This window comes from Cnephaeus nilssonii, assembly GCF_951640355.1.
Source record: "Cnephaeus nilssonii genome assembly, chromosome: 7".
Classification (NCBI taxonomy): Eukaryota; Metazoa; Chordata; class Mammalia; order Chiroptera; family Vespertilionidae; genus Cnephaeus; species Cnephaeus nilssonii.
In genome coordinates, this window is record NC_137078.1 from 34,927,660 (window position 1) to 34,954,806 (window position 27,147).

General features: G+C 40.0%; 1 protein-coding gene across 3 annotated transcripts in view; it reads right to left on the bottom strand.

Moving 5' to 3' along the window:
• The window catches only part of CDC7 (cell division cycle 7), a 32,575-nt gene extending 10,249 nt beyond the window's left edge, over positions 1 to 22,326 (bottom strand). Inside the window, exons 1-9 of one of the 3 annotated variants that reach the window (XM_079776857.1) lie at positions 22,208 to 22,326; positions 21,332 to 21,509; positions 10,977 to 11,060; positions 9,086 to 9,221; positions 3,643 to 3,736; positions 3,416 to 3,558; positions 2,081 to 2,333; positions 1,363 to 1,458; positions 450 to 628 (exon numbers count right to left, since the gene is read on the bottom strand). In XM_079776857.1, coding sequence (XP_079632983.1) covers positions 450 to 628; positions 1,363 to 1,458; positions 2,081 to 2,333; positions 3,416 to 3,558; positions 3,643 to 3,736; positions 9,086 to 9,221; positions 10,977 to 11,060; positions 21,332 to 21,446 — 1,100 coding nt within the window. In that variant the 5' untranslated portion in view covers positions 21,447 to 21,509; positions 22,208 to 22,326. The other 2 variants (XM_079776855.1, XM_079776856.1) reach the window with 2 other exon arrangements.
• Between the last annotated feature and the right edge of the window lie 4,821 nt (positions 22,327 to 27,147).

The following is a 27,147-nucleotide window of genomic DNA, read 5'->3' on the forward strand; positions in this document are numbered from 1 at the left end:
AGCCATAACAGAAAAATAGAACTCAATATGAATTCAGAAGTATGCAAATTTCCTTTTATTTGGAATAATATACTTATTCACTAATATATTTATTAATTATTTGATTCTGGTTATTCTACATTGGCAGGAAGAAAGAAAGAAAACAAAAGATTAAATCAGCAAGCAAAAGGTGCAATTCTAAGATTCTGGAAAGGCGATTCCCCCACCAAAATTATTTGCACATAAAAGCAAGTGTGTTTTCCAAAGTGCACATGATGTCAAATGAACAATGTATGGCAATAGTTATCATTTGCTCTTCCAGGTATTGCTCTGCATCAGTGCCCATGTAGTTCACAGAACTGTGTTGCTCTCTTTCACTCACTAAATCAATTGACTCACAGAATCGATGCAATTTCTAATCTTGCCTAGCAGCATGCTGGTGATTTTATAACACTGTCAAAACACATTACCTTGAAAGGCAAATACTGCAAACTTTATCTGTTGCATAACAGTCACAGGTCAGGCTAACTGGGCAAGAATTGGCAGTTTTCTTCATCACACCACTATTCATAACTTTGGCAGAAACAGCCTTCTTTCTGGTTGCTAACTTTCTGTAGATTACATCCGCAGCCTTTGACTGCTTCATAAGCTGTAAAAGAAAAGTCATACTTTCTATTTTCACGACGCCTTCAAATGCTAGTATGGCAAAATGCATAACTTTTAAAACTGCTGCATGTACTATTGGATTATAAGCAAATAGTTGTCTATTAAAACATGTAAGGTCTTTTAGATTTTTCTGTTGAATAAACTTATTAAAATTTACTAATTAGTCCTAGTTTGGTAAATAGTTAACTTCTACTTTACTTGAACTTTTCCTGATATGTTACAAAAATATAAAAAGTATGTTCTAGTGTCTAACTCCATTTCAGAACTGTAAACTGTACCATTACATTGGCTAAAATCAGAGTTTTAATTTGTTGCTCACTCTAGCTAGCTGTGGCAGGATAGTTTAAGTCACTTTAAAACCTTTTAACATTGGTGACAGTTTATAAACTTTACAAACATCTTTATGTTATCAACTGTGTCAGAAATGTGTTAGCTGCTGCAAGCTCACATTCTAGCCAGTGAGAGAAAAGGCCTTAATGATCCAAATGTTCCTTTAGAGAAAGAACAGTCAGCTAATGAAAAATTCCACCAGAAAAGTTCAGAAAAAAAAATGAAAAAAATAAAAGTGCTGACTAGATACTCAAAGCAAGTAATACCTTCTGCCAAAGCAAAATTCTGCTTTTAAAAAGTTCCTGACAATAAACACTAATCTAACCATTCCCTAAATTCTCTTCAATGTACGACTAACTGATTACACTAATAAGCTACATTACTTACTTTCACTGTAGGGCTCTCATGTGAAATGGAGCTGTGTATATTGAAATTTCTTTCTCCAAAAACAGAGCGCTGGACAGAAAGGCCTACAGAGCCATCCTACAATACCAACAAAAACAAGGAAAATAAGGATTATATCTGTAACACTTTCTGCCAGCTGTACTCTGCCATAGTTTTGAAAGAGTTAAGTGACATGAAACAAAAACAGCTGCATCCAAGTCATTCTCAGGCACCAAAACACTTCTGTGAAAGGAGAAAATAGTCTAGACAGAACTCTTAACACCCATACAATGTTATCATAGTCCACAAATATAAGTAACTAAAAAAATTCAAAAACCACCTGCACGGTTGTTACATTTGGCATTGCAGCTAAAATGGAGATAGACACTTCAGAATTTCCCCCTGTAACTAATGCTTTCTTATAAAAAGGCTAATTAATCTGAACTTTAAAACATGCAGGAAAAATTTATTATTTTCCATTTTTGTTATATAATGTAATTGTAATGACAAAGACACCATAAATCTACCATATAAATTTATTTTAAAATGGGAAAACAAGTCATTACAAATCTTAGTAAAAATCTAATCAATTGGATATATAACAACTGTAAAAATTATTTTAAATTGCAAGTTATTATTCTAGTACTCTATCTCCCTCTGTTGGATGAAGAAATACATTTCTAAAACTGTGTTAGTACTTAAGAAATAAAAGAGGTAGAACCTTTCCATCTTTTCCTTGTTTAATCTGAATCTGCGCATGTGTGTAGGGCCTTTTCACAGAAGTTTTTGTGGTGGGCTGCTGATCCAGCTCCCTAGGTGCTGCGGAGCCACTTAATGAAATCTTGTTTCCGGTGATTACATGGACTTTATTTTCTGAACGACTTTCCTGCTGAGCTTCAGACTGGACAAATTTGAGAAGTTCTATTTTCGTATCATGGGTTCCTTGGGCCAAACCAAAGTCTACCAAGGCATACCTAAGAAGCAAAAGCAGGTTTTTAGTTCTCTGTAACAATTAAAGCTTATTAACATCATAACTACAGTCATATAGAAACTGCAATTCTTTTGGTGACCAATTAAGAATTTATAACATTCTTGAAAAAAAAGAAAAACAAGTTTTACAGACAAGGTAAGGATTTAATAGGTAACTAGGATTGAAAACTAAGGAAAGATGTATCACACACACCCACCCACACACAAATCTTTTATCCTCTTTTTCCAATGGCTTGTACTGGCAAGAAAGACAAGGAATGAAGTGTATAAAAACAATCCTTTCTTCTCTAACGGTACCAGAAATGTCATCATAACAAAGAATTTTGTTGCTGTTGTTAATCCTCACCCAAGGATATTTTTTCCATTGATGCTTAGAGAGAGTGGAAGGGAGGGAGGGAGAGGAGGAGGGAGGAAGAGGAGAGAGAGAGGAGAGAGAGAAACATTCATGTGAGAGAGACACATCAATTGGTTGCCTCCTGCGCATATGCCCCAACCCGCTACATGCCCTTGCCTAGGGCTGACACTCTAACCGCTGGCAAACAGTGGCCAGGGCAGAAAATAATTTTTAATTAAACAAATTTAAAAGATAAAAGTTACAGTTCTATTCTTCTTACCACACTTAATATGATCCATTGAATGAAGAGCAATATTTGAGTTTCAATGCCTCTATGTATACATATAATCAGCATAAAATTATACATAAACACAAAACTTAGTGTTGAACAGGAAATGGCTATCATGTGGTCCAATCCCCTCATTTACTAGAAAAGAAAAATGAAGCCCAGAGATAAAAAGAAATGTGTAAGGTCAAAAAGGATGAGACCCTTGCTAAGTTTTTTAGCTGAGTGCCATTTCTACCGAGCCATGGAACAGCTAATGATGCACATTGCTTTGCTAATACAAATTTACCTTCTTCACTATATTTCCCTTCTTTGATCATAATGAAAATCTGAAACAGGCAAAATCTGTGCATGGCTGTTGTAGTATGTTCTAAGTTCTAGGAGATAGATCCCATGGCACAAATTCATTCAAGTGTAAATCTTTTCTGGTAACTTCCCATACTTACTTTTTCAGGCGCCTATTATATAAAAAATTGCTGGGCTTAACATCACGGTGAACAATACCAAACTGATGAATGCGCTTCAAAGCTTTGAACAGATTAAACATATATTCCCGTACTTCTTGAAAGGAAAGGGAATTCAAGATATCCTAAAATAAAGTTATAAATAAGGTCATAACATTTTTTAAATTAAACATTTAGTTAATAAAAATTCAAGAAATATTAAAACCTACCAAAAAGGACTCATGCTCCAGATATGGCATAGCAATAACCACGTGATCATTTTTCCTAAAGCAGTATTTAACTCCCATGACATTGTCTTGCCCCCTAGTGGAAAAATGCACATTGAACTTTAGAGGAAAGGTCAAATAAACTGAAACTTCATGCCTATTTTTTTAATGCAATTTTAGCAATGCATAAATAATTCGAGAAAACTAACTTAAAACTATCATCATATAGGATAATATACACATTTAACTGACGTGTACAAGATAGTTTTTTAAAATAACAAAAATAATACCAGTTATGAAGTTACTATAATAATTCAAACATGAGATAATTATAGTTTTAATTGGATGAGTGACAGAATGAAAAGAAAAAGATGAATAAGAATGAATCAACAAGATTAGTAGCAGATAAGATAATAGTAATAAATAAATTAAAAATAGCCAACATTTATTCACTATATGCCAAGCTCTGATCTAAGCACTTCACATCTACTAACAAATTCACTTAATGTTCACAACCCTTTGAGGACGGTCATTTTATTTCCTCCCCCTTTTCTACAGGTAAGGAAACTGAGGCACCGAGAGGTTAAGGAGCTTCCCCATTAAACTAGTATGTCATGGAGCCAGGATTTGATTCCAGGCAGTCTGCTCATGATCTATGTATGCTCTTAACCACTATGCTACCCTGCATCTCATAAAAGGGTAAAGTTGATTTCCATGGCTTTGAATCTAAGTGAGTAAAACAACATAGATGCCAATAAAATAAAAAAGAAATCAGGAAAAGAAGCTTCAAAACCAAGACCTCATTATGTTGATCAAGATATCGAGATATAGGACTAAATCTTAAGTGAAAGGTCAGTGACAGTTCTTGCAGAGAAGTGAAATATGCAGCAGTGGAAATTATTAGAGAGAAGAAAAAACTACACTTTGGAAAATTCTCAAGTTGGAGGTCAAAATAAGGAGGAAGGGGCAGGAAGTCCAGACAGAAATATCACCCAAGGGAGGAGCTTTGAAGGAAGGGGTGATCAGCATGGACGTCAAAGAGAATAAGAACAGAGGGAAGGCTTTTAGTTTGGCAAAGAGGAATTAACTAGTAATTTTTCAGAGAGCAAATTAAATGGAGAGGAAGAGGTAAAACAGGATTTAGGGAAGGAAAATAGATGGAATTAGAACACAAAGACAATTTGCCTGAAATATCTGGCAAAGAAAAGAAAAACCAGTGTGGGAAGCTAGAAGGGAAGCAAGATCAGATACTTTTTTAGCATGCACTTTTGAAGTACAGGGAAAGAAAAGAAATTATCTTATTCAAGGAATAAGAATGCATACAATAATAATAATAATAAAAAGAATGTATATCATCATGCCTTAGAGAGGCCATTTCATCCTCTTGTCTTCTATAATAAACTGAAGGATGAAAACAAAGAAATAAGCTTGTTCATTCATTCTATAAATATTTAGTGGGCACTGTTATTTGCTAAACACTATGTCAGACATTACGGATGCAATGGTGAATTAAAGTTAACACCACTTCTGCCCTCATGGAGTTTATTATCAGACTAGAAGCCCAGTGCACGAAATTCGTGCACGGTGGGGGATTGTCCCTCAGCCCAGCCTGTACCCTCTCCAATCTGGGACTCCTGGAGGGATGTCTGACTGCCCGTTTAGGCCCGATCCTGGTGGGATTGGGCCTAAACGGGCAGTCGGACATCCCTCTCACAATCCAGGCCTGCTGGCTCCCAACTGCTCGCCTGCCTGCCTTCCTGATTGCCCCTAACCACTTCTGCCTGCCAGCCTGATCACCCCCTAACCACTCTGCTGCCAGCCTGGTTGATGCTTAACTGCTTTCCTGCCAGCCTGTTTGCCCCCAACTTCCCTCCTCTGCCAGCCTGGTCACCCCTAACTGCCCTCTCCTGCAGGGTTGATCACCTCCAACTGCCCTCCCTTGCAAGTGTGGTCCCTCTCAACTGCCCTCCCTTGCAGGCCGGGTGCCTCCCAACTGCCCTCCTCTGCTGGCCATCTTGTGGTGGCCATCTTGTGTCCACATGGGGGCAGGATCTTTGACCACATGGGGGCAGCTATATTGTGTGTTGCAGTGATGATCAATCTATATATTACTCTTTTATTAGATAGGATAGAGGCCTGGTGCATGGGTGGGGGCCAGCTGGTTTTCCCTGAAGGGTGTCCCTGATCAGGGTGGGGTTCCCTTGGGGCATGGGGCGGCCTGAGCGAGGGGCCTGTGGTGGTTTGCAGGCCGGCCACGCCCCCTGGAAACCCAAGGGGAGGCCCTGGTATCTGGAATTTATTTTCCTTCTACAATTGAAACTTTGTAGCCTGGAGCGGAGCCAAGCCTGCTGCTCCCTCTGGGGCGGCAGCCATTTCTGTGGCAGTTAATTCACCTTCTACAATTGAAACTTTGTAGCCTTAAGCGGGTGAGCCTGGCCAGGGTGTGCGGAAAGCTTTGCTTCCCCTGTTGCCGCTGGCAACCCTGGCCTGCTCTCTCAAGCTCCATTCTGCTGCCATTTGTTTGAATTTGTTTACCTTCTATAATTGAAACTTTGTAGCTTGAGTGGAGGCTTAGGCCTGCAATGGCTATGGAAAGCTTGGCTTGCTCTGTTACCTGGGAAACCTTGCTCTCTGTGGCTGTAGCCATCTTGGATGGGGTTAATTTGCATACTCGCCCTGATTGGCTGGTGGGTGTGGCTTATGTAGCTGAGTGATGGTTAATTAGCATATTGCCATTTTATTAGAGAGGATAATAAACAAGATAACAAATAGTGACAGATGATGAGTTTTTAAAGAGATCAAAAGGAGCTGTGACAATAAGAAATAGAATCTAATTTAATTCAGGGAAGAACTCCTTGAAGTGGTGCCCCTCTTGCTAAGATGAGGAGTCAGCACTCTGAGGGGTCTTAGTGAATGAGTAGACACTATGGGTAGTGGCCCTGAATGAGGTAAGAAAGCTCTTGAGACAAATTTGAGGAACTAAAAAAACTGGAGCACAGTGAGGGAGGTGGGAAGATTGGCATGAGACAATGCTAGATTTTTTTTTTCAAAGTACTCTGGGAAACCACTGAAGGATTTTAAGTGGTTAAAGTAACAATATCCAATTTATATCACATACATACATATTTTTATATTTTAAAGATCATTCTGGCTGTTTTGCAACCATGGGATTAAAGGGGAAGGAGGACTGTAGTAGTGGTCGAGAAAATAGAAAGATGTTGGATGAGTTTTTAGATATATTTTGGAGGCAAAATGGCCAAGATTTGGTGATGAATGTGGTTCAGAAGAAAAATGGAGACACTGTGGATAAATACTAAGTTTTTGGCTTCAGCAACTGGATAGAGATGGTGGTACCATTCACTGAGATTGGTAGAGGAAAACCAGTTATTGCAATATATTTTTTTTTGGTATGCAAAGATAGATTAAAATTTAGTTTTTGACATATGACGTTTGAGATGTTTATTAGGTACCCAAGTGGAAAATAAATGGGATTATATAAAACTGAAGAGCTTCTGCACAGCAAAAGAAACAGACAACAAAACAGACAGCCAACCAGATGGGACATGATATTTGCAAACAGTAGCTCCGACAAAAGTTTAATTTCCAAAATATATAAAGAACTCGTAAAACTCAACACCAAACAAATAATCCAATAAAAAAGTGGACAGAGGACCTGAAAATACACCTCTCATAAGAAGACATACAAACAGCCAAAAGATATATGAAAAGATGTTCAACCTCACTGGCAATTAGGTAAATGCAAATTGAAACTACAATGAGACACTACCTTATACCTATTAGAGTGGCCATTATCAAAAGAACAAGCAATAACAAGTGTTGGAGAGATTGTGGAAAAGCGGGAACCCTCATTCACTGCTGGTGGGAATGTAAACTGGTACAACCTCTATAGAAAGCAATCTGGTGATTCCTCAAAAAATTAAGAATAGAGCTACCATATGACCCAGCAACCCCACTCCTAGAGATATACCCAAAAAACTTGAAATCATTTATTCACACAGATATATGCACCCCTATGTTCGCTGCAACCAAAGTGCCCTGCGACAGAGGACTGGATAAAGAAGATGTGCTACATATACACAATGGAATACTACTCAGCCATAAGAAAGGATGAAATAGCACCATTTGCAACAACATGGATGGACCCTGAGAACACCATGCTAAGTGAAATAAATCAGACAGAAAAAGCTAAGAACCATATTTCACTCATATGTGGAATATAAAACGGAAACTTATGAACACAAACATCAGTGTGGTGGTTGCCAAAGGGAAGGGGGGAGAGAAGTGAGTCCTTATATGAGGTGACAGGAGAAGATGTGACTTTGGGTGGTGGGAACATGGTGCTATATACAGTTTATAACTTAGAAATCCACACATGAAACCTCTATGTTCATGATGACTAATGCCACCCCAATAAAATGTAATAAAAAAAGAAAAGAAAATTACAAATAAGCAGGTGGATATATACCAATCTGCAGTCAAGAGGTCTGAGGTTAGATATATACTTAAGGGAATCATTACGATGTATTTAAAGTCATGTGGAAATACATGATCCTAGAGAGTAGGCAGATTCTAGAGAAAGAAAGCCCAGGATCAAACACTGAGGAACTCCACCATTCAGGGGTCAGGTAGAAGAGGAAGAGCTGGCAATGGACATTGAAATGGAAAGGCCAAATAAAGCACGGAGAAAAAAAGAAGTATGTAGCAGTATAGAAGTCAGAAGACAGGTTCAAATCAAGTATGTTAAACTCTGCCTAGAGTGCATGTGAACAGAAACAGGAATTGGCAAAATGAAGTCATGGGAGACTCATCTAAAGGAGTTTCAATTTAGCACAGAGAAGAGCAGCCACACTTTATGTGTAGCGAATGGGGGTGTGGAAGTGAAAATAGCACATGTAGATTAATTTTGGGGAAGTCAGACTGTGAAGGGGAGCAAAGAAATGATGGAGCATCTAGAAGTGAGATGGCAGTACCGGGGGGATAAGAGATACTATATCATGTCCATATGTTGATAAGAATAACCTAGCATAGAGAGAGAGACCAATGAGAGAGACATGCCAGGTAGTTCTGTTGCTCAAAATAAAATATGAGATGAGGCTGTCTATAGCAGGGGAGATGTGAAATATAAGTTCCCCACATTATAAAAAATATCTAGACCATGGATGCCAAGCTTTATGATTTGGCAAGAAGATGAGAAAAAATGTGGTAAAAGAACTGGAAGTCAAGCTTATCTCAGGGAAATCCACTGCAAAAATTAGTATAAATTTAACTAACCATTCCAAGGTTAGAGGAAAAGTACTAGCAAATTGCAAACACCTGACTGAAGAATATGTTTAATTAATGGACAATCTCACTATCCCCATTACACAGCTACTTAGAAATCTTAAAAATTTATACAGCCAGTTCAATTAAAATTTAAACTGCCTACCCAGCCACTGTTAGGCACTGGAGTTCAGCTGCAATTCTTATAGGATGACTTGTTGGAATTAAGTGTTTTAGAGCAATTTTCTCTTCAGGTCCTACTTGTAACTGTGCTGTGGCCAAATAAACAGAGCTGAAAGTGCCTGTAAAACAATTTGTTAGATTTTTCAATATTTGGTTTTTAAAAATGTTAATAAAACAATGTTAAAATTGATCATAAAACTATTTAGAATTATACTCATTAATATTTTAATAACAATGAACACAAAGAGCAGACACATCTGTGAACACAACTTATTTTCAATTTTTAATAAATTCTTAACTGTACTCAGTTTTTTAGGGGATACTATAGTAAATCTGTTTGACTGTGTTAGCATAATGCCATAATCCATTCTAATAAGTATTTTTCTATAATATTGTCATTTTAAACTACTTTCTTAAGACTTGGATACTGGTCTGTTAGAAGTAGAAATTATAATAGTGTTAGGGGGGAAAAAAAACACACAAAAACACCTGGGCTTTTAAATTTAGCATTAAACTAAAGAGAGAAAAAAATTGGTGGCAATTAAACTTGAGAAATACTGAGTTAAAACAAATTGATAGATTTTTTTACTAAAATATTTTCCAGAGCTGTTAATGTGCTCATCATGAACAATACACAAAAAGGAAACTATACACACTACATTTCTCAAACTTATTTAGTAGAAACAGCTATCAATCTGTAAGGACACTGTTGTTTTCCAGAACAAAATTTTTGCACACTAAGCCAGTGTTCAAAAAAGACAAGGAAAAAGATGTAAAGATCTTACATCCCAAATCATCTCATCTCATCTTCTAATTTCTCTGCCCCCACTGACCCAGACTTTTCTCTTCTGACATTTTTCCTTGTGTAAAGCAAGCAAGGAATTATATGGAAGATTTTTAATATTTAGGGATTTCTCTACATAATCACCAAAAAACTCCATTATCTTTTTATCCTCTCATTCCCTTCACATCTGTCTGCCAAATTCACCCTTCATTAAATCAAAATGATTGTCAGCTTTTCCTTTTTTAAATTTTTTACTTAATCCTCACCTGAGGATATGGTTTTCATTGATTCTAGAGAGAGGAAGGGAGAGGGAGAGAGCAAGAGAGAGAAACATTGATCCGTTGCCTCCTGTACCAGATACATGCCCCGACTAGGGATCAAACCCACAACCTGGGTATATGCTCTGACCAGAAACTGAACTCGAGACCCTTCAGTGCATGGGATGATGCTCCAACCAACTAAGCCACATTGGCCAGGGCAACTGTCAGTCTTTCAATGATATTTATGTTAATACTGACCATCCTATAAATATTGTATCACTTTATTTTCATCATTTTGCCATCTAATTTTCATATATGTTTCAATGTACAATTCTACCTAACTGCAATTGAGAAAGAGGATAAAGATTTGGCTTTTTGTATCAAATCTCTCCATCTGAATATTAAATTTTTCACTTTAGTTAATTATAATTAATAATATGTGTGTGTATATATATATATATATATATATATATATATATATACATATATATATATATATAATTAATATATATATATTTTTAAGCCTACAGCACCCGGTATAATAACATATTAATATAGCAATATTTTTAATAGCATAAAAGTTTTATAAAGATTAAAACAGGGCTGTTCATTTTACTATAAATACTTATTTATTCTGTCATTCTTTCAAGGGAAAAAAAGAAAAGCTGCTACCTTTATATTATTACTAATAACATAGTAATATAAACATGGTCTTAATATTTTTTAAAGGAGTATGTTTTTCAATAAGAAATAATAATGAACATCAAGATTAAACAAGGAAAACAGAAGAGGAGAAAAAAACTTAAAAAGATAAGTATATCCCAAATTACCTTCTCCAATTTTGTCCTTTATCTTAAACACATTACGGAGCTGTGGTACAGCTTCATAAAGCTTCTCAATATCTTTTTTAACACCTATCAAGGAAAAAAACAATTTATAGTTAAGATTAATGAGAGTATATTTTACACTTTCTTTTTTGTTTTTATTATTTTCAGAGAAAGGACGGGAGAGGGAGAGAGAGAGAGAAACATCAATGATGAGAATCATCAATCAGCTGCCTCCTGCACATCCACTACTGGGGATTGAGCCCACAACCTGGGCATGTGCCCTGACCAAGAATCGAGCTGTGACCTCCTGGTTCACGGTCAACATCCAACCATTGAGTCACACCAACTGGGCATACACTTTCTTAAGTTAAAAAACTCAAAATTCTAAAACATGAATTAAGTTACAAGTATATAGGTATAATAAACCTTAAAAACCATAAGAATAATTAAAACCCCATCCAGTTGTTGTAAATCACATACAACTCCATCAAGCTGTTGTAGTTCACATACATCTCTTGAACTAACAGACAAAATTGATAAGCCCCAAAATCACATACACAGAATTTCTACTATTCTGGAATTACTACATACTAACAGATACACTGTCTCTGCGTACAGTACAACACAATGAAGAAGCTAAATTTAAAAAATAACAATTTTTTCTATGATCACTAGATGGCATGACAAGGATACAATGCAAGCTCCTTGGAAACTACTTCCTTCCCCCAAAGACACAAAATCTTACAGACTTGGGAAAGTTTTGTGTATTGTATATTCACAGTATTGCCTCAGAGAGAAAGTCTACTAAGGCTCTGAGGAATGTTAAAAAATATATTTTTTTAATTATCCCCTTAACAACGGTATCCTCTATCCTTTATGGCAAATAAATTGTTACTTTTTAATAAATGCAAGTTCTTTACAAAAATATACATGGTTAAAATAAGAGAAGCTATAATACAAAATGAGATAAACTATTGGATACAAAAGAGAACTACATACTTTAGTCATCAGATTTTATTCCAATATCTAGGCTAACCATCAGCTACTTTTTAAGTTATCATATTACTTGACAAAATCTAACAGTTTAAGACATTTCAAAGCACTTTCACATGTATTATCTTTTCAGATTTTCACAATAGCACTGTGATATTGGCAGAACAGGAATTATTTACTTCCCTGACTTTTCAGATAAAGAAATCCTATTCAGGGAAGTTAAATCATATGCCCATTTCACAGAGGTATTGCTCATAAGTCTCTAGACTTATTCATTTAACAAACACTGTGTTTTAACAAATGCTCAGCAATGGCTATATTTTTAAAAATGAACAAATTTGGTGCAGTTCGTTCTCTAAGAGCGTAATCTAGTGGAAGAGACAGATATTAAAAGCTCAATCTCAATACAAGATGATAACTATAATAACAGAAAAATGCATATATTACTAAGTAGAAGGGGGGAAAGGAAATGAATACTTCAGGAAGCTTAAGCTATATTTTGAATTACTTACAAAGTAGCAAAAGTGGAAGAAGGTGTTTTAAGAAGAAGGAACTTTGTATGCAAAGATGTGGAAAAGGAAAAAGACATAAATTATTAAGGGGGGAAGAGTAGGGTGGGGAGATATATTAAATTAAATGTGGCCCAAGAAATCAATAAACATGATACATCACATAAACAAATTGAGAGATAAAAATCACAGTCATATCAATTGATGCAGAAAAAGCATTTGACAAAATCCAACACCCTTTCTTGACAAAAACTCTCAGCAAGGTGGAAATAGAAGGATCATACCTCAACATAATAAAAGCCATATGTGACAAACCCACAGCTAACATCATACTCAATGGGCAAAAACTAAAACCATTTCCCCTAAGAACAGGAACAAGAAAGGGATGCCCACTCTCACCACTCCTGTTCAACATAGTGCTGGAAGTACTAGCCATTGCGATCAGACAAGAAGAAGAAATAAAAGGCATCCAAATTGGAAAAGAAGTAAAACTGTCCTTATTTGCAGATGACATGATACTGTACATAGAAAACCCTAAAGACTCCATCAAAAAATTATTAGACTTAATAAATGAATTCGGCAAGGTAGCAGGATACAAAATTAACGCCAAGAAATCTATGGCATTTCTATACACCAATAATGAACTTACAGAAAGAGAGACAAAAAAAAACAATCCCATTTACCATCCCACCAAAAAAATTAAGATACCTAGGAATAAACTTAACTAAGGAGGTAAAAGACCTATACATGGAAAACTACACAACACTGAAAAAAGAGATAGAGGAAGACATAAACAGATGGAAGAACATACCATATTCATGGATTGGTAGAATCAACATCATCAAAATGTCCATACTACCCAAAGCAATCTATAAATTCAATGCACTCCCCATTAAAATACCAACGGCATATTTCACAGACCTAGAAAGAACTTTCCAAAAATTCATCTGGAATAAAAAAAGACCCCGAATAGCTATAGCAATCCTGAGAAAAAAGAACAAAGTAGGTGGGATCTCAATAACAGATATCAAGCTGTATTACAAAGCCACTGTTCTCAAAACTGCCTGGTACTGGCACAAGAACAGACATATAGATAAATGGAATTGAATAGAGAACCCAGAAATCGACCCAAATCACTATGCTCAATTAATATTTGACAAAGGAGGCAAGAACATACAATGGAGTCAAGAGAGTCTCTTCAATAAATGGTGCTGGGAAAATTGGACAGATACATGCAAAAAAAAAAAAAAAGAAACTAGACCACCAACTTACACCATACACAAAAATAAACTCAAAATGGATTAAGGACTTAAATATACAACGGGAAACTATAAAAATACTAGAGGAATCCACAGGCAGAAAAATCTCTGACATGTGCCGAAGCAATTTCTTCACTGATACTGCTCCTAGGGCAATGGAAACTAAAGAGAAAATAAACAAATGGGACTACATCAAAATAAAAAGCTTTTGCACAGCAAAGGAGACCATCAATAAAACAACAAGAAAGCCCACTGCATGGGAGAACATATTTGCCAATGATATCACCGATAAGGGTTTAATCTCCAACATTTACAGGGAACTCATGCAGCTTAACAAAAAGATGATAAACAACCCAATCAAAAAATGGGCAACTGATCTAAATAGACACTTTTCGAAAGAAAACAGAAGGAAGGCCAAGAGACACATGAAAACATGCTCAAAGTCACTAATCATCAGAGAGATGCAAATCAAAACAACAATGCGGTACCATCTCACACCTGTCAGAATGGCTATCATCAACAAATCAACAAATGACAAGTGCTGGCCAGGATGCGGAGAAAAAGGAACCCTCGCACACTGCTTGCTGGTGGGAATGCATACTGGTGCAGCCACTGTGGAGAACAGTATGGAGTTTCCTCAAAAAACTAAAAATGGAACTCCCATTTGACCCAGTGATCCCACTTCTAGGAATATATCCCAAGAAACTAGAAACACGAATCAGAAAGGATATATGCACCCCTATGTTCATAGCAGCACAATTTACAATAGCTAAGATTTGGAAACAGCCTAAGTGCCCATCAGCAGATGAGTGGATTAAAAAACTGTGGTACATCTACACAATGGAATACTACGCTGCGTTAAAAAAGGAGCTCTTACCATTTGCAACAACATGGATGGAGATGGAGACCATTATGCTAAGTGAAATATGCCAGGCAGAGAAAGATAAATATCACATGATCTCACTCATTTGTGGAATACAACGAACAACATAAACTGATGAACAAAAATAGATCCAGAGACAGAGAAACATCCATCAGAACGTCAAACCTCAGGGAAGGTAGGGGATGGTGGGAGTAAGGGGGAGAGATCAACCAAAGGACTTATATGCATGCAATAAGCCTAATCAATGGACACAGACAACAGGGGGTGGGGGCATGAATGGGAAGTGGGGGGTAATGGGGGAATAAGGACACATATGTAATACCTTAATCAATAAAAAAATGAAAAGGAAAAAAAATGTGGCCCAAGAAGGGAAAGGCAGAGAATGCAAATGAAAGCCATACAGTTTTTAAGGGGGAAACTGACAAGTGAGTAATTTGAAGGGGAGGAAGAACAATAAGAGCTGGAGAATAAATAAGAGGTTAGTTCAGTATTCTTTCCCCATTTAAGGATACAGGAAAACTTCCTTAAATTACCCTCACCTTCTCATCTACTTCATAGGTGCACTGGAGAAGCTTCACAGTTCAATACAAGAGGCAATAATTAAGAGCACCAGTTTTGGAGATGGGAGGTCTAAGTTAAAACCCTGGCCCCACTATTTACCAGCTGGTATGACCTTCCTTGAGCACACAGCTTTCTCTGAGCCTTAGTTTCCCCATCTATAAAAAAGGGGAGACTAACAGTACCCATGCCACTGAGATACTGTGAGGATTAAATAAAATAGCATACATAATGTAAGAGAAGCTGTTAACACAATGCCTGGCACATAGTGAATAAATGATAGTGGTAATTCTTATGTGTAGTTGTTATTAACATTACTTCTTTAGGGCTTTTGCTCTTATGTTATTCCTTCTGCTTGAAATCCTCTTCCCTTATAACTTCATGTGGCTGGCTCAATGGTCAGTCTCCTCGGATATCTATGTAAATTAGCACCCCTCCCATTATTCACACCATCCTGTTTACTGTCTTTGGAATACTTATCTACTGTAAAATTACCCTGTTTATTATTTGTTTGCTGTCTGCCTCCTACCACTAGAATATAAGTTCCACCAATACAAGTTCCCTGTCTGTATAATTCACCACAGCACACTCAGCTCTTAGTACAGTGCCTGGCATGGTTGTTCAATGAATGAATGATTACCATCATTAGGGCCATTCAGAGGTAGCTGTAAAAACAAAACAAAACAAAACAAAAAAGTTTAGAAGTTACAAAAGAATGAAACCAAAGACAGAAGCAGCTACCTCACCACCAGCTACCACTTCACTCTAGAAACCAAAAACAAGGCCCAGGTGGGAAGAACAGGCTTTGTAAGTCTTGTTTGCCACAGTCCATTAGAATCTTTCCTGATGAGTGTCAATTCCAACCAGCTTCAAATCCGTGTCACAGGAAAGGCACCATGTGCCTTTCAACTTGATAGTGTATTTCTGTGATTCTAAGACTTATTTTAACAACTTTGAAATTAGGATGCAACCTACAATTGTCAGCTAGCATCAAAACTAACAAAACAGGTGTCAGTGACTTGAAGAAAATCCAAGAAACCATAGAGAAGCATTCACATTTAACCCTTAAGTGCCAAATGGAGGCAGGGAGGAGCAGCAGAGGTGAAGAAGAAGAAAGCAAATGTAGGCAAGCTCCAAATAATTGGGCTCCTCTTAAGGGCCCATTAACAATGGCTTTTAAAAAACAAACACACAAAAAAGGATTCATCAAAAAGAAATTCTACATTAGTGATATATAGAGAATATGGTGAGGGGGAAAATAGGGCATTCAATAACTCTGTGTACAAAAAGTGACTCACGCCCTAACCGGTTTGGCTCAATGGATAGAGCATCGGCCTATGGACTGAAAGGTCCCAGGTTCGATTCCGGTCAAGGGCATGTACCTTGGTTGCGGGCACATCCCCAGTGGGGGGTGTGCAGGAGGCAGCTGATCGATGTTTCTCTCTCATCAATGTTTCTAACTCTCTATCCCTCTCCCTTCCTCTCTGTAAAAAATCAATAAAATATATTTTAAAAAATTACATGTCAAAAAAAAAGTGACTCACAAGAGACAGATCTGAAAAGTTTATTTTCCTGCCCGACTGGTGTGGCTCAGTGGTTGAGCACAGACCCATGAACCAGGAAGTCATGGCTCAATTCCCGGTCAGGGCATATGCCCAGGTTGTGGGCTCAATCCCCAGGGGGGGCATGCAGGAGGCAACGGATCAATGATTGTCTCAGCATTAATGTTTCTCTCTCTCTCTCTCTCTCTCCCTCTCCCTTCCTCTCTGATATCAATCAAAATATACTGAAAAGTTTATTTTCCTTTTTAAATACATACCAGAGATATAAAATTATTTGTCTAATTAGGTCTGAAAAAACTCTCTTAGTATAAAAGAAAATATTCTAGGTTATAAGAAAGTGTTGTGTCATAGTATAAATGGCAGCATTTAAGTAGTACATAAAATCTTACACTCAACAATGTTTAGATATGATGAAATATTTTAGGAACCTTGTTTGTATTATTTTTATTATTAAATGTATTGAAGTGTTTTTGTGCATGTTTTGTTATTGTGTACATGATTAATTATACCAAAAGCTTTGTAGTAAAATAACAGAGTTTCTACTATCCACTAGGTAGTTTCATGTGGCTATTCACACATTTAAATTAATTTAAATAAAATTAAAAATTAATTTCCTCAGTTATACTAGCCACATGTGACAAAACAGAAACACTTCCGTTATCACAGAAAGTCCTATTGGACAGTGCTGATAGAGAAGCAAGCCTGGAATCTAAAGATCTGGATTTAACTCCTATCATTAAACCACATAGTGCTCAATTCTTAACCTGTAAAACAAAGGCTTTGGATTAGATGAACTCTACTTTCCAGCTATTGTAGTCTATGGCTTCCCATTAGTTCATTTTGGAATTTCCCTTTGCATAAGCATGAGCTGGCAATAAGTAGTTGCTGGTCAACTGATAGAAATCACCAGGAAGAAAATCCTATCTAATAAAGACAGGATATGTAAATTGACCGTCACTCTGCAACAAAGATGGCGGCGCCCACGGCCAATAAGGAGGGAATATGCAAATTGACGCGACAAAGATGGTGGCGGCCGGGACACCCTGACCTGGCTTCTCCATGCCTCTGGACAGTGCGTGCGCACAGGCGTGGAGCAGCCAGGGCGGGATGCCTGCTATGCGGGGGGCGGGGGGGGGGGAGCTACAGGAGGGTAGCAGGGCCAGAGCGAAGGCAGAAGGTGACTCCAGCCGGAGTGAAGGCGGAAGGTGGCGGCCAGAGTGAAGGCCCAGGTCCTGGAGGTAAGCCAGTGCCGGCAGCCAGGGGAAGGAAGGCCTATTCTTGCATGAATCTTCGTGCATCAGGCCTCTAGTAGATGTAGTAAGAAAACACTGTAATGCACAAGCCATGTGAATGACTATGTAAGCTTAATGTACTTCCATACCACACTACTCACTATGAACTTACCTACCATTACAAAACTCTATGTTTATATTAAGATTTCCTGTCACAACAGAACAAATTTGACATTTTCAAACAATAGTAAAACTTCCTGACAACCAAAGTGGATGCAAAATCCTCAAATTCTGAAGGGGATGAGAGCAGGCAGCAGAAGGGAACATTCATCTCACGCTAGAAAATACTAGTAAAGGCAGAGACCTTGTTATATATAATTACATATTTAATTTGAGGATTGGGGGAAGACCCTAAAAAGTCCACAAGCTTAAAAAAGTTATTTAAATGTCCATATTTTATAATGAAGATCTCTGCTTCTGTTTTTTCCGCCTCATAATATATCCAAGTTGGCTTTAATACAACAACAGCCTCCTTAACAGTGCTCCCTGCTTTCACCCTTGTTGGCCTATACTTGCTCCACATAAAACCCAGAGAACTACCTCCTCTCATACTTCATTTGCATCACCCTCCCACTTCCAGTCAAAATAACCTCCTTGCTATTCCTAAAAACTAGGCACACTCCCATCTGAGGGTCTTCCAGTTTGCTGTTTCCTCTGCCAGGAATGCTCTTGGATTATGACAAAGTTTCTTACCTAAATTGCCTTTTACTTCTTTTCTATCCTCCAGTGCATCTAATACACTGCTACTAAAATAATCTTACAATGCCACTTTCATCCAGTTTCATGGATGCTGTCCCTCTTCTTTTTCATTCTGTTGCAATTACGTTTTTCATGGTCCAGCTTTCCCTTGTGTCATTGGACACATAATACAGTAATGCAATTATTGTATTATTTTTCTTATAGTTTAGCACTCTGTATTTTGCCTCTTCAATTATACTATGAGCTCCTTGAAGGCCATATCTCATACAGCTCCAAATATAGGGTGTACATTGAGTCATGAGACATTTAAGTGCGTGGAACCCATCAGCTTTACTTTCCTTACTGAAGTTATATATTTGATATAACCTTAGCTTTTATTCAAGGTCATAAAAAAAGAACCATATGAAAAACATTTCAACATGTCCTATAAATTACCAAAGGCACTGTTTATAATGTTCAATGTTCTGTTACATAAAAGCCACAAAACTTTAAAAGTTTAGAATAAAATTCGCCCTACTCTTTATTTCCCAGATTTCCAGAAGAATATTAAAAGAGTAGCTTTCACCTGAACATAATGCTAGAACCTGGTAGTTTAAAATTCTGCTCATATTTTTTACATCCATTCTGTCTAATGTATACCATATATTATGTCATACATTCTTAAAAAAGGTAAGCCCAACCAGCGCGGCTCAGTGGTTGAGCATCAACCTATGAACCAAGAGGTCACAGTTCGATTCCTGGTCAGGGCACATGCCCAGGTTGTGGGCTCGATTCCCAGTGGGGGACATGCAGGAGGTAGCTGATCAAATGATTCTCCCTCATCATTGATGTTTCTCCCTCTCTATCCCTCTCCCTTCCTCTCTGAAATAAATAAAAAAAAAATCTTTAAAAAAAAGTAAAATATGCCCTAGCCAGTTTTGCTCAGCAGATAGAGCTTCAGAATGCAGACCGAAGGGTCCCAGGTTTGATTCCGGTCAAAGGCCCGTACCTCGGTTGCAGGCTCCTCCCTGGCCAGGGCACATGCAGGAGGCAACCAATCGATGTGTCTCTCTCACATCGGTTTTTTTCTCTGTCTTTCCCTCTCTCTTCTACTCTCCCTAAAAATCAATGGAAAAATATCCTCGGGTGAGGATTAACACCAACAACAACAAAAAAAAGTAAAATAAAGTTGGGTGACTGGATATGAGAAGCAAATATAAAGCCTAAGTTGAAGACAACTCTGAAGTTTTAAACATCAATATATGGAATAATAGTGGCTTTTATCACCAAAAACAGGGACATCAGGAAGGGTACACATTTTGACAGGGGAGCTCAGTTTCGGTCAGAAATTAACAGCATGTGATGTCAGCCCTGGCAGGTGGCTCAGCTGATTAGAGTGTCCTCCCAATATGCCAAGGTTGCAGGTTCTATCTCTAGTCAGGGCACATAAAAGAAGCAACCAATGAATGCACAACCGAACGAACAAATCAATATTTCTCTGTCAAAATCAATCAATAAATAAAATATTTTTTAATTGCCCTATTTCAAATTTCTTATTTTGTTTTGTTTTTTAAAGCATGCGATGGCCCTATCTGGTTTGGGTCAGTGAATAGGGTGTCAGCCTGTGAAGTGAGGGGGACCAGGTTCGATTCCAGTCAAGGGCACATGCCCGGGTTGCGGGCTCAATCCCTAGTAGGGGGCATGCAGGTGGCAGCCAATCAACGATTCTCTCTCACCATTAATGTTTCTCTCTTTTTCTTTTTTAATATTTTCCCCCCATTGATGTTTCTATCTCTCGCTCCCTCACCTTTCCTCTCTGAAATCAATAAGAAAATATATATATTTTTAAAAAAGCATGTGATGACATTTTTCTAGGATGGGGTTAAAGTCTACTTTGTAGTGTATAAGTATATATCATGGATGAATAATCAAAACTAATATCTTTTGGACAAGTACTAAATTGCTTAAGACAAAGATGGAAAAGAAGATTTAGCTACCTTTTAGGGAAAAAAATACAATCAACTGGTACTCCTCTATTTAGCAAACATTTACTAAATGTCTACTATGTCGCAAGCACTGTGCTAGAGCAGGAATGAAGGTGTACATTTGTACAAGATCAGGAATTGTTAGACCCCTCTCCTCACTTCAAGATCTGGCTTAGGGTCAAATAACGTTTCATGATGTACACTGAGATATAGTGCTTTATTTCTGCTACAAACATTTCACTTATTTTTATCACTGAATACTGCTTTTGAATACTTAACTGAAAATCCCTCCCCTGTCAATTTTGAAATCCAAATTTAATATAATATGGTGAGTAGACATAAGAACACAGGCCTAGGAGAAGAGAACTTCTAGTTTGGGTATCAACAAACTTTATGTTCTTAGACCATCACTAATATTTAGAAGCAACTTCATCTGTAAAATGACACTGGTGGACTACAATCTCCTTCTAAAATGCAATTCAGTCCTAAATCTAGATCTTAGAAAACTTTACTGATTTGTAAAAAATGTTTTTATTTATACATATAACTCACTTTAAGATTCAAGAAGTTGTGCGTGTGTTTTCAAATATTTGAAATCACAGAACGGTTGCCTGTCCATCTTTAAAATTGCACACATACCTGATAGTTTAAAACTCTGCTCGTAGTTTTTTAAAGAGCCATCCACCTGTAACCGGTCACGCAGGGGAGAAAAAGCCATGGGTTCGTCCACCTGAATCCCCAAAGACGCCTCCATCACAGAACAACTGGGATGAAAAATGCCAGCTAAGGGGTCATGTCCACAGAGGGAGCCAAGCAGCTGTGAAAACGGGAACACCAGAGAAGACAGAAGTTTAAATCACTCACTGAACCAAGCACTGAAAAATGGCAAAGGGACAAACATGTAAAAAAACGAATCATGTGTGAACATCCCCGAAGGAAGAAAACTGGGGGCCATTTGTAAGGTTCCGTTTGCTTCCCTTTCCCTTTCCGGAAATATCGGCAGGGGGCCCGAGGGACGTTTCTAGTCGGGAGGGCCTCGGGGTGGTGGGCTCGCTGAGGGTGCTTGCCAGGACCCCGCTGGCCCGGCTCCAGGACCCCGGCGCACAGGGCGTGGGGGAGGCCCTAGTGGGGGGAGCGGTTGGACCGAAGAGGACAAGAGGAAATCGTTCGACTACAGAAAGGGCGTGCCAGGAAGCTGGGCCAAGGCCCCAAGCAAGCTGGTGGAGAACTGATACCACCCCGGGCACGAGCGCCTGAAGGAGCGAGGGAAAGGGAATGAATGGATCCCTCCGGGGGCGCGGACCGCGAGCTCAGCGGGGCAGGACCGTCCTCCCTCTGACCCGACGCCGCACGGGATGCTTGGTGCGCAGGCGCACGACTTCCCGCCGCGGGCCAGCGGGATCCCAGGGCGGGGCGGGGAGTACTGCTGCGGCGACCGGACTGAAGTCATGACCCGAAACTCGTTTCTAAATCCTTCACAATCCCGCGCCATGGAGCAAACCGTTGGAAACTCACAGTTGAAGGGAATACGACTTCGGTGGCTCCCCAGATGCCTGGGTCGCCGGCTCCCAAAGCGCACCTCCTAGCGACTCTGCCAGACGCGCCTGCGCAGCACTTCCCGCCTCGGTGCTTCTCGGCGCTCCTAGTTGCTCATGCGCAATGCAAAGCCCTGCGCGCCGCGGATCCTGCTCCTGGGCGCTTGCGCGAAGGGGCTGGGTTACTTCCCCAGGCAGTGGCTGGCTTTAGGCGGTTACAGAAATAAAACCCGGGAATAATCCTTTAATAAAAAATAAAAAAAGTGAACCATAAAGATAAGTATCCTACGCAATTTTCAGGGAAGAAGATAATTCAGGGGCAGAAAAATCTCATATTCTGGAGTGCTAATAGATCCCAATTTATTGTGGTCACACAAGACTCATTTTGACTCCCTGCTTTTACTTCTTTTTGTTGACTACCCTACTTCGTTAAAAAAACAAACAACAACAACAACAACAACAACAACAAAAAGACACACAAAAAGTGCAACTGCTGGTTGGTTATGGTTGTATTCGCAGAAAACAGCCCAGTGGCATTCAGTCAGTGCATTTATTGAGCCTGTGGACGGATAAGGACCACATGCTAGCCTGTAGAATGCCTTCATAGCAGCCTTGCAAACTCAGAGACCTAAAGTAACCACAAAAGAGGGTCTGAAATGAAAACTTTTTAAATTAAAATCAGTTTATGGCAGGTAGTCTTGTCTTAGGCCAGTATATTCCCTGGCAAAGGTCAGTTTTTACCTTAACTGAGCCTGTCTGTTGTCTTTTTGCATCAGTGATAACATACTTGGAATGTCAAAGTAATTTTTATTTTTCCTGATCCCTTAAAGCACAGGCATTACTTTGCAGATACCACAAATCCCCTCATTGTCACTGAGTTAATTGTTGACTGTTAACTATCCTGCACCCATCTAAGTAAAAGAAGTATCATTTTACTTTTTATCCAGTCTCAGAGGCTTTCCGGCTTTGCTTTCTCCCTAATCTATCACCAATGGATTTCACATAACCCACTTGTGTTATCTCTTTTGATTGTAATGTATAAAATAAGGTGCAAAACTGCCATTCTCCAGAGCATTGTCTCAATCCGTTGAGATTTTGCTTCCTGGCAATTGTCAACAGTTTTGGCTCAAATAAACTCACAAAAATTAGTCACATGCTTGAATGTTTCTTACTTTGACAAGCCTTTGACTATGAGGCAAGTTTCTAGAGGCTGGGGTTAAAGCAATGACCATGACAGAAAAAAATACTAATGAAACAAAGAGAGAGAGAAACATCAATGTGAGAGAGACACATGGATTGGTTGCCTCCTGCTCAAACCCTGACCAGGGCGGAGATTGAACCTGCAAACCAGATACGTGCCCTTGACCAGGAATCAAACCCGTGATCCTTCAGTCTGCAGGCCAATGCTCTAACACTGAGCAACACTGGCCAAGGCTAGTTCATTCATTTTATTTTTTAAGGAAAGGGAGTTTGTTTATTCAATAGGTTGTTGTCTCTTTACTTCCAAAGGAAACAATTAAGGATTACTAAGAAGGAGAAAGAGAGAGTTGGAAACTGAGATTTAAAAGAAACAGAAGCAGAAACCAATTGGTGTAGGAATAGGAAGGTAGTCTTATTTCAAAGGAATGAGACAGCTCTGCGGTGGTTTTAGGCCATTAATATCAGAACAGGGTGGTATTAGGTCCTTCTATGGTTCCCAGCTATGTCAGAGAAAAGGCGATGAATATATAAAGCAATGGTTGGAACCTGCATCTTCAGAGGTAAGAGATAGGGATGCAGAGAATGACATTTCCTACCATCTCAGAAAAACGATGGCTCAGAGGCAAATTAAATTGATTCAGATAAATAAATGGCAGCATTTTTTTTTTTGAACAGCTGAATTGGAAGTTGAACTTTCTTGAAAGATTCACACAATAGTATATGAAAGATTCACACAAGAGTATATTCACACAATAGCAATTCTAGTCTTTAGGTCCCAATGCTTGTGCATTTTCTAATGAAGTAGTTAGTGAGTGAGAGGGACCATTAGCCATTCTCTACCTGTGCTGGGGTCTTGTGTATCCAGTTCTGTTAAAAAACCCTAACTTGTCCTGAAGCAATTACCAGCAGTACTTTTCACACCCCTCTACCCCTTAACACAGCACCCTCAAAAAACTTTCTACGCCTGATTGCTAAGTAAAGCAGAAATTTTTGTTCAACAAAGACTTATTTAGTGCAGTCCTCCAAGGTGACCAAGAGTGAATTCTACAGTGGTAGAGTCACATAGTCTGGGTAAAAGAATAAACTTTATTGGGGAAAGTTATTAACTAAGGGTTAGCAAGAGAAGCCACAGACCTGTTGTTGCCAGTGAGATTGTGGGTCTGTGCTGCAGCCAAGGTTTTCCTGTCCTCCTATTGTTCTCCTTTCTTGTAGGGAACAATCTTATGAGTGGGCTTCAGACGACGTTGGGCACCAGGAAATCTATATTTAGATGCCAAGTGATTATAGACAACTCATCTGGGGAAAACCAGGTGGCTAGCAAATGGAGACCTTGGGGCCTGTGGAAATTTGAGTTGAATAGAGCTTAGAGAAGACTCCTAACATTTTAGTCAATTTATTCATTCAATAAATACCTTCTCACACTTGGTGTGCTTAGCAATAGGGCAGGTTCTGTCTATGGACATAACTAAGAAGCAGACTCCTCTGTCAAGTAGTTTGGAAGTCTAAGGGTTGAAATGGACAGTTTCTATGCTCATCCTTCACAACCCAGGTTTAAGCGCATCTTTCTCAGGGAAGCCTTACCAGTTGAATAGGTAAGGCCTCCAGGTGCATGCTTTCATAGCATCCTATATTCCTTCTTTTATCACATCTACATAATAACACCTTAATATGAAAATAGACCGAACAGCGGAACAACCGAACAGCCTAACAACTGGTCGCTATGATGTGCGCTGACCACCAGGGGACACGTGCGGAACATGGCGGGCGTCAGCAGCAGGTGGCAGAGCACAGAACATGGCGGGCGTTGGCTGTGGCGGGATGGTGGAGATGGTGAGCAAGGGCACCAGATCAAGGCGGGGCTCCGATTGCTGTCATTGGGGGGAGCCTCTTGTTGTTACTGAAAATTCTTTGCTCCCATGCGTCACGATCCCACCTGGCGCTTGCACCCGCTGCCGGTATCTGGCACCGGTCCCGATCACTTGGCACCATCAGCAGGTGCGAGCGATGGCTGCTGGCCCTGATTGCCCCTGAGGGCTTTTTCACCACCCCCCCCTGCTCCTCAGAGGGTGAGAGCAGGACAGCGCTGTCAGAACAGAGGCGGTGGGAGTGGGGCAGCGGGAGTGGGGCTGCCAGCAGACAAGGGACTGGGGGGCCGCTGCAGGAGGGGCTGGGCAGGGGCACGGAGGATGGGCTGAGACTCGCCCCTGTGCTCACCACAGCCTCGTGGCCCACAGTTCTTTCACAGTTCCCCTAGTCCTATATAATAAAGAGGTAATATGCAAATTGACCATCATGCCCTCACACAAGATGGCAGTCCCCATGTGGTTCCAAGATGGCCGCCCCCATGTGGTGTCAAGATGGCCACCACAAGATGGCCGGCAGGGGAGGGCAGTTGGGGGCAACCAGGTCGGCAGGGGAGGGCAGTTGGGGGCGACTGGGCTGGCAGGGGAGGGCAGTTGGGGGCAACCAGGTCGGCAGGGGAGGGCAGTTGGGGGCGACTGGGCTGGCAGGGGAGGGCAGTTGGGGGCAATCGAGCCAGCAGGGGAGCAGTTAGGTGTTGATCAGGCTGGCAGGAGAGTGGTTAGGGAGTGATCAGGCTGGCAGGCTGAAGCAGTTAGGGGCAATCAGGCAGACAGGCAGGCAAGCGGTTGGGAGCCAGCAGTCACAGATTGTGAGAGGGATGTCCAACTGCCAGTTTAGGCTGATACCCGAGGGGTTCCAGATTGGAGAGGGTGCAGGCTGGGCTGAGGGACACCCCCCTCAGCATGAATTTCATGCACCGGGCCTCTAGTTTTGTTATAATTGCTTGTTAATGTCAATCTTCCTTATTACTAGTAGACTTGTTATCTCTACTATGATATGAATGAGGTCTGTATTGAACATGCTCTTTAAAGCTGGCCTGCCAGGGTAACCATGGGCAATTTAATCTTTCTGGATTCAATTGCTTCATTTATATAAGGGCGATAATAAGAGTATCGACTTTATAAAGTTGTTGCTCAGGTCAATCCTATCTAATAAAGAGGGAATATGCTAATTAACCCTCACACCATCACAAAGATGGTGGTGCCCACAGACAATAAGGAGGGAATATGCTAATTGGCTGCCACTCCCTCAAATATGGCAGCGCCCACAGCCAATAAAGAAGGAATATGCTAATTGACTGCCCTACCCTCAAAGGTGGTGGTGCCCACAGCCAATAAGGAAGGAATATGCTAATTGACTGTCACTCCCTCAAAGATGGCGGTGCCCACAGCCACAAGATGGTGGTTCCCAGTCCCCTCAGCCCCACTGGGGCGGCAGGCATGCGGCAAGGCCGGGCCCACCCCCAGGCAGACCTGGCCGCTTTGCGTGCCTGCCTCTGGAGTCCCCCAGTCCCCTCAGCCCCCCAGCCACCCAGGGCCAGCCCGAGGTGCAGGCAAACCTCGGATAGTGGCTGCCCAGGCACCGAGGGCTGCCCAAGGCTCAGGTAACCAGGGCTGGCCAAGGCTTGCACTGCTGGCAGTGGCAGCAGCAGAGGTGTGATCGGGTGTCGCCTTCCCCTGATCGCCGGGTCTCCTCCCACCCCTGAGGGCTCCCAGACCGTGAGAGGGGGCAGACCGGGCTGAGGGACCCCCCCCTTCAGTGCATGAATTTTCATGCACCGGGCCTCTAGTTAATTAATAAATGTATATCATTTAGAACAGTTTCTGGAACCTAGGAGTATTAGCCAGTATGACAACA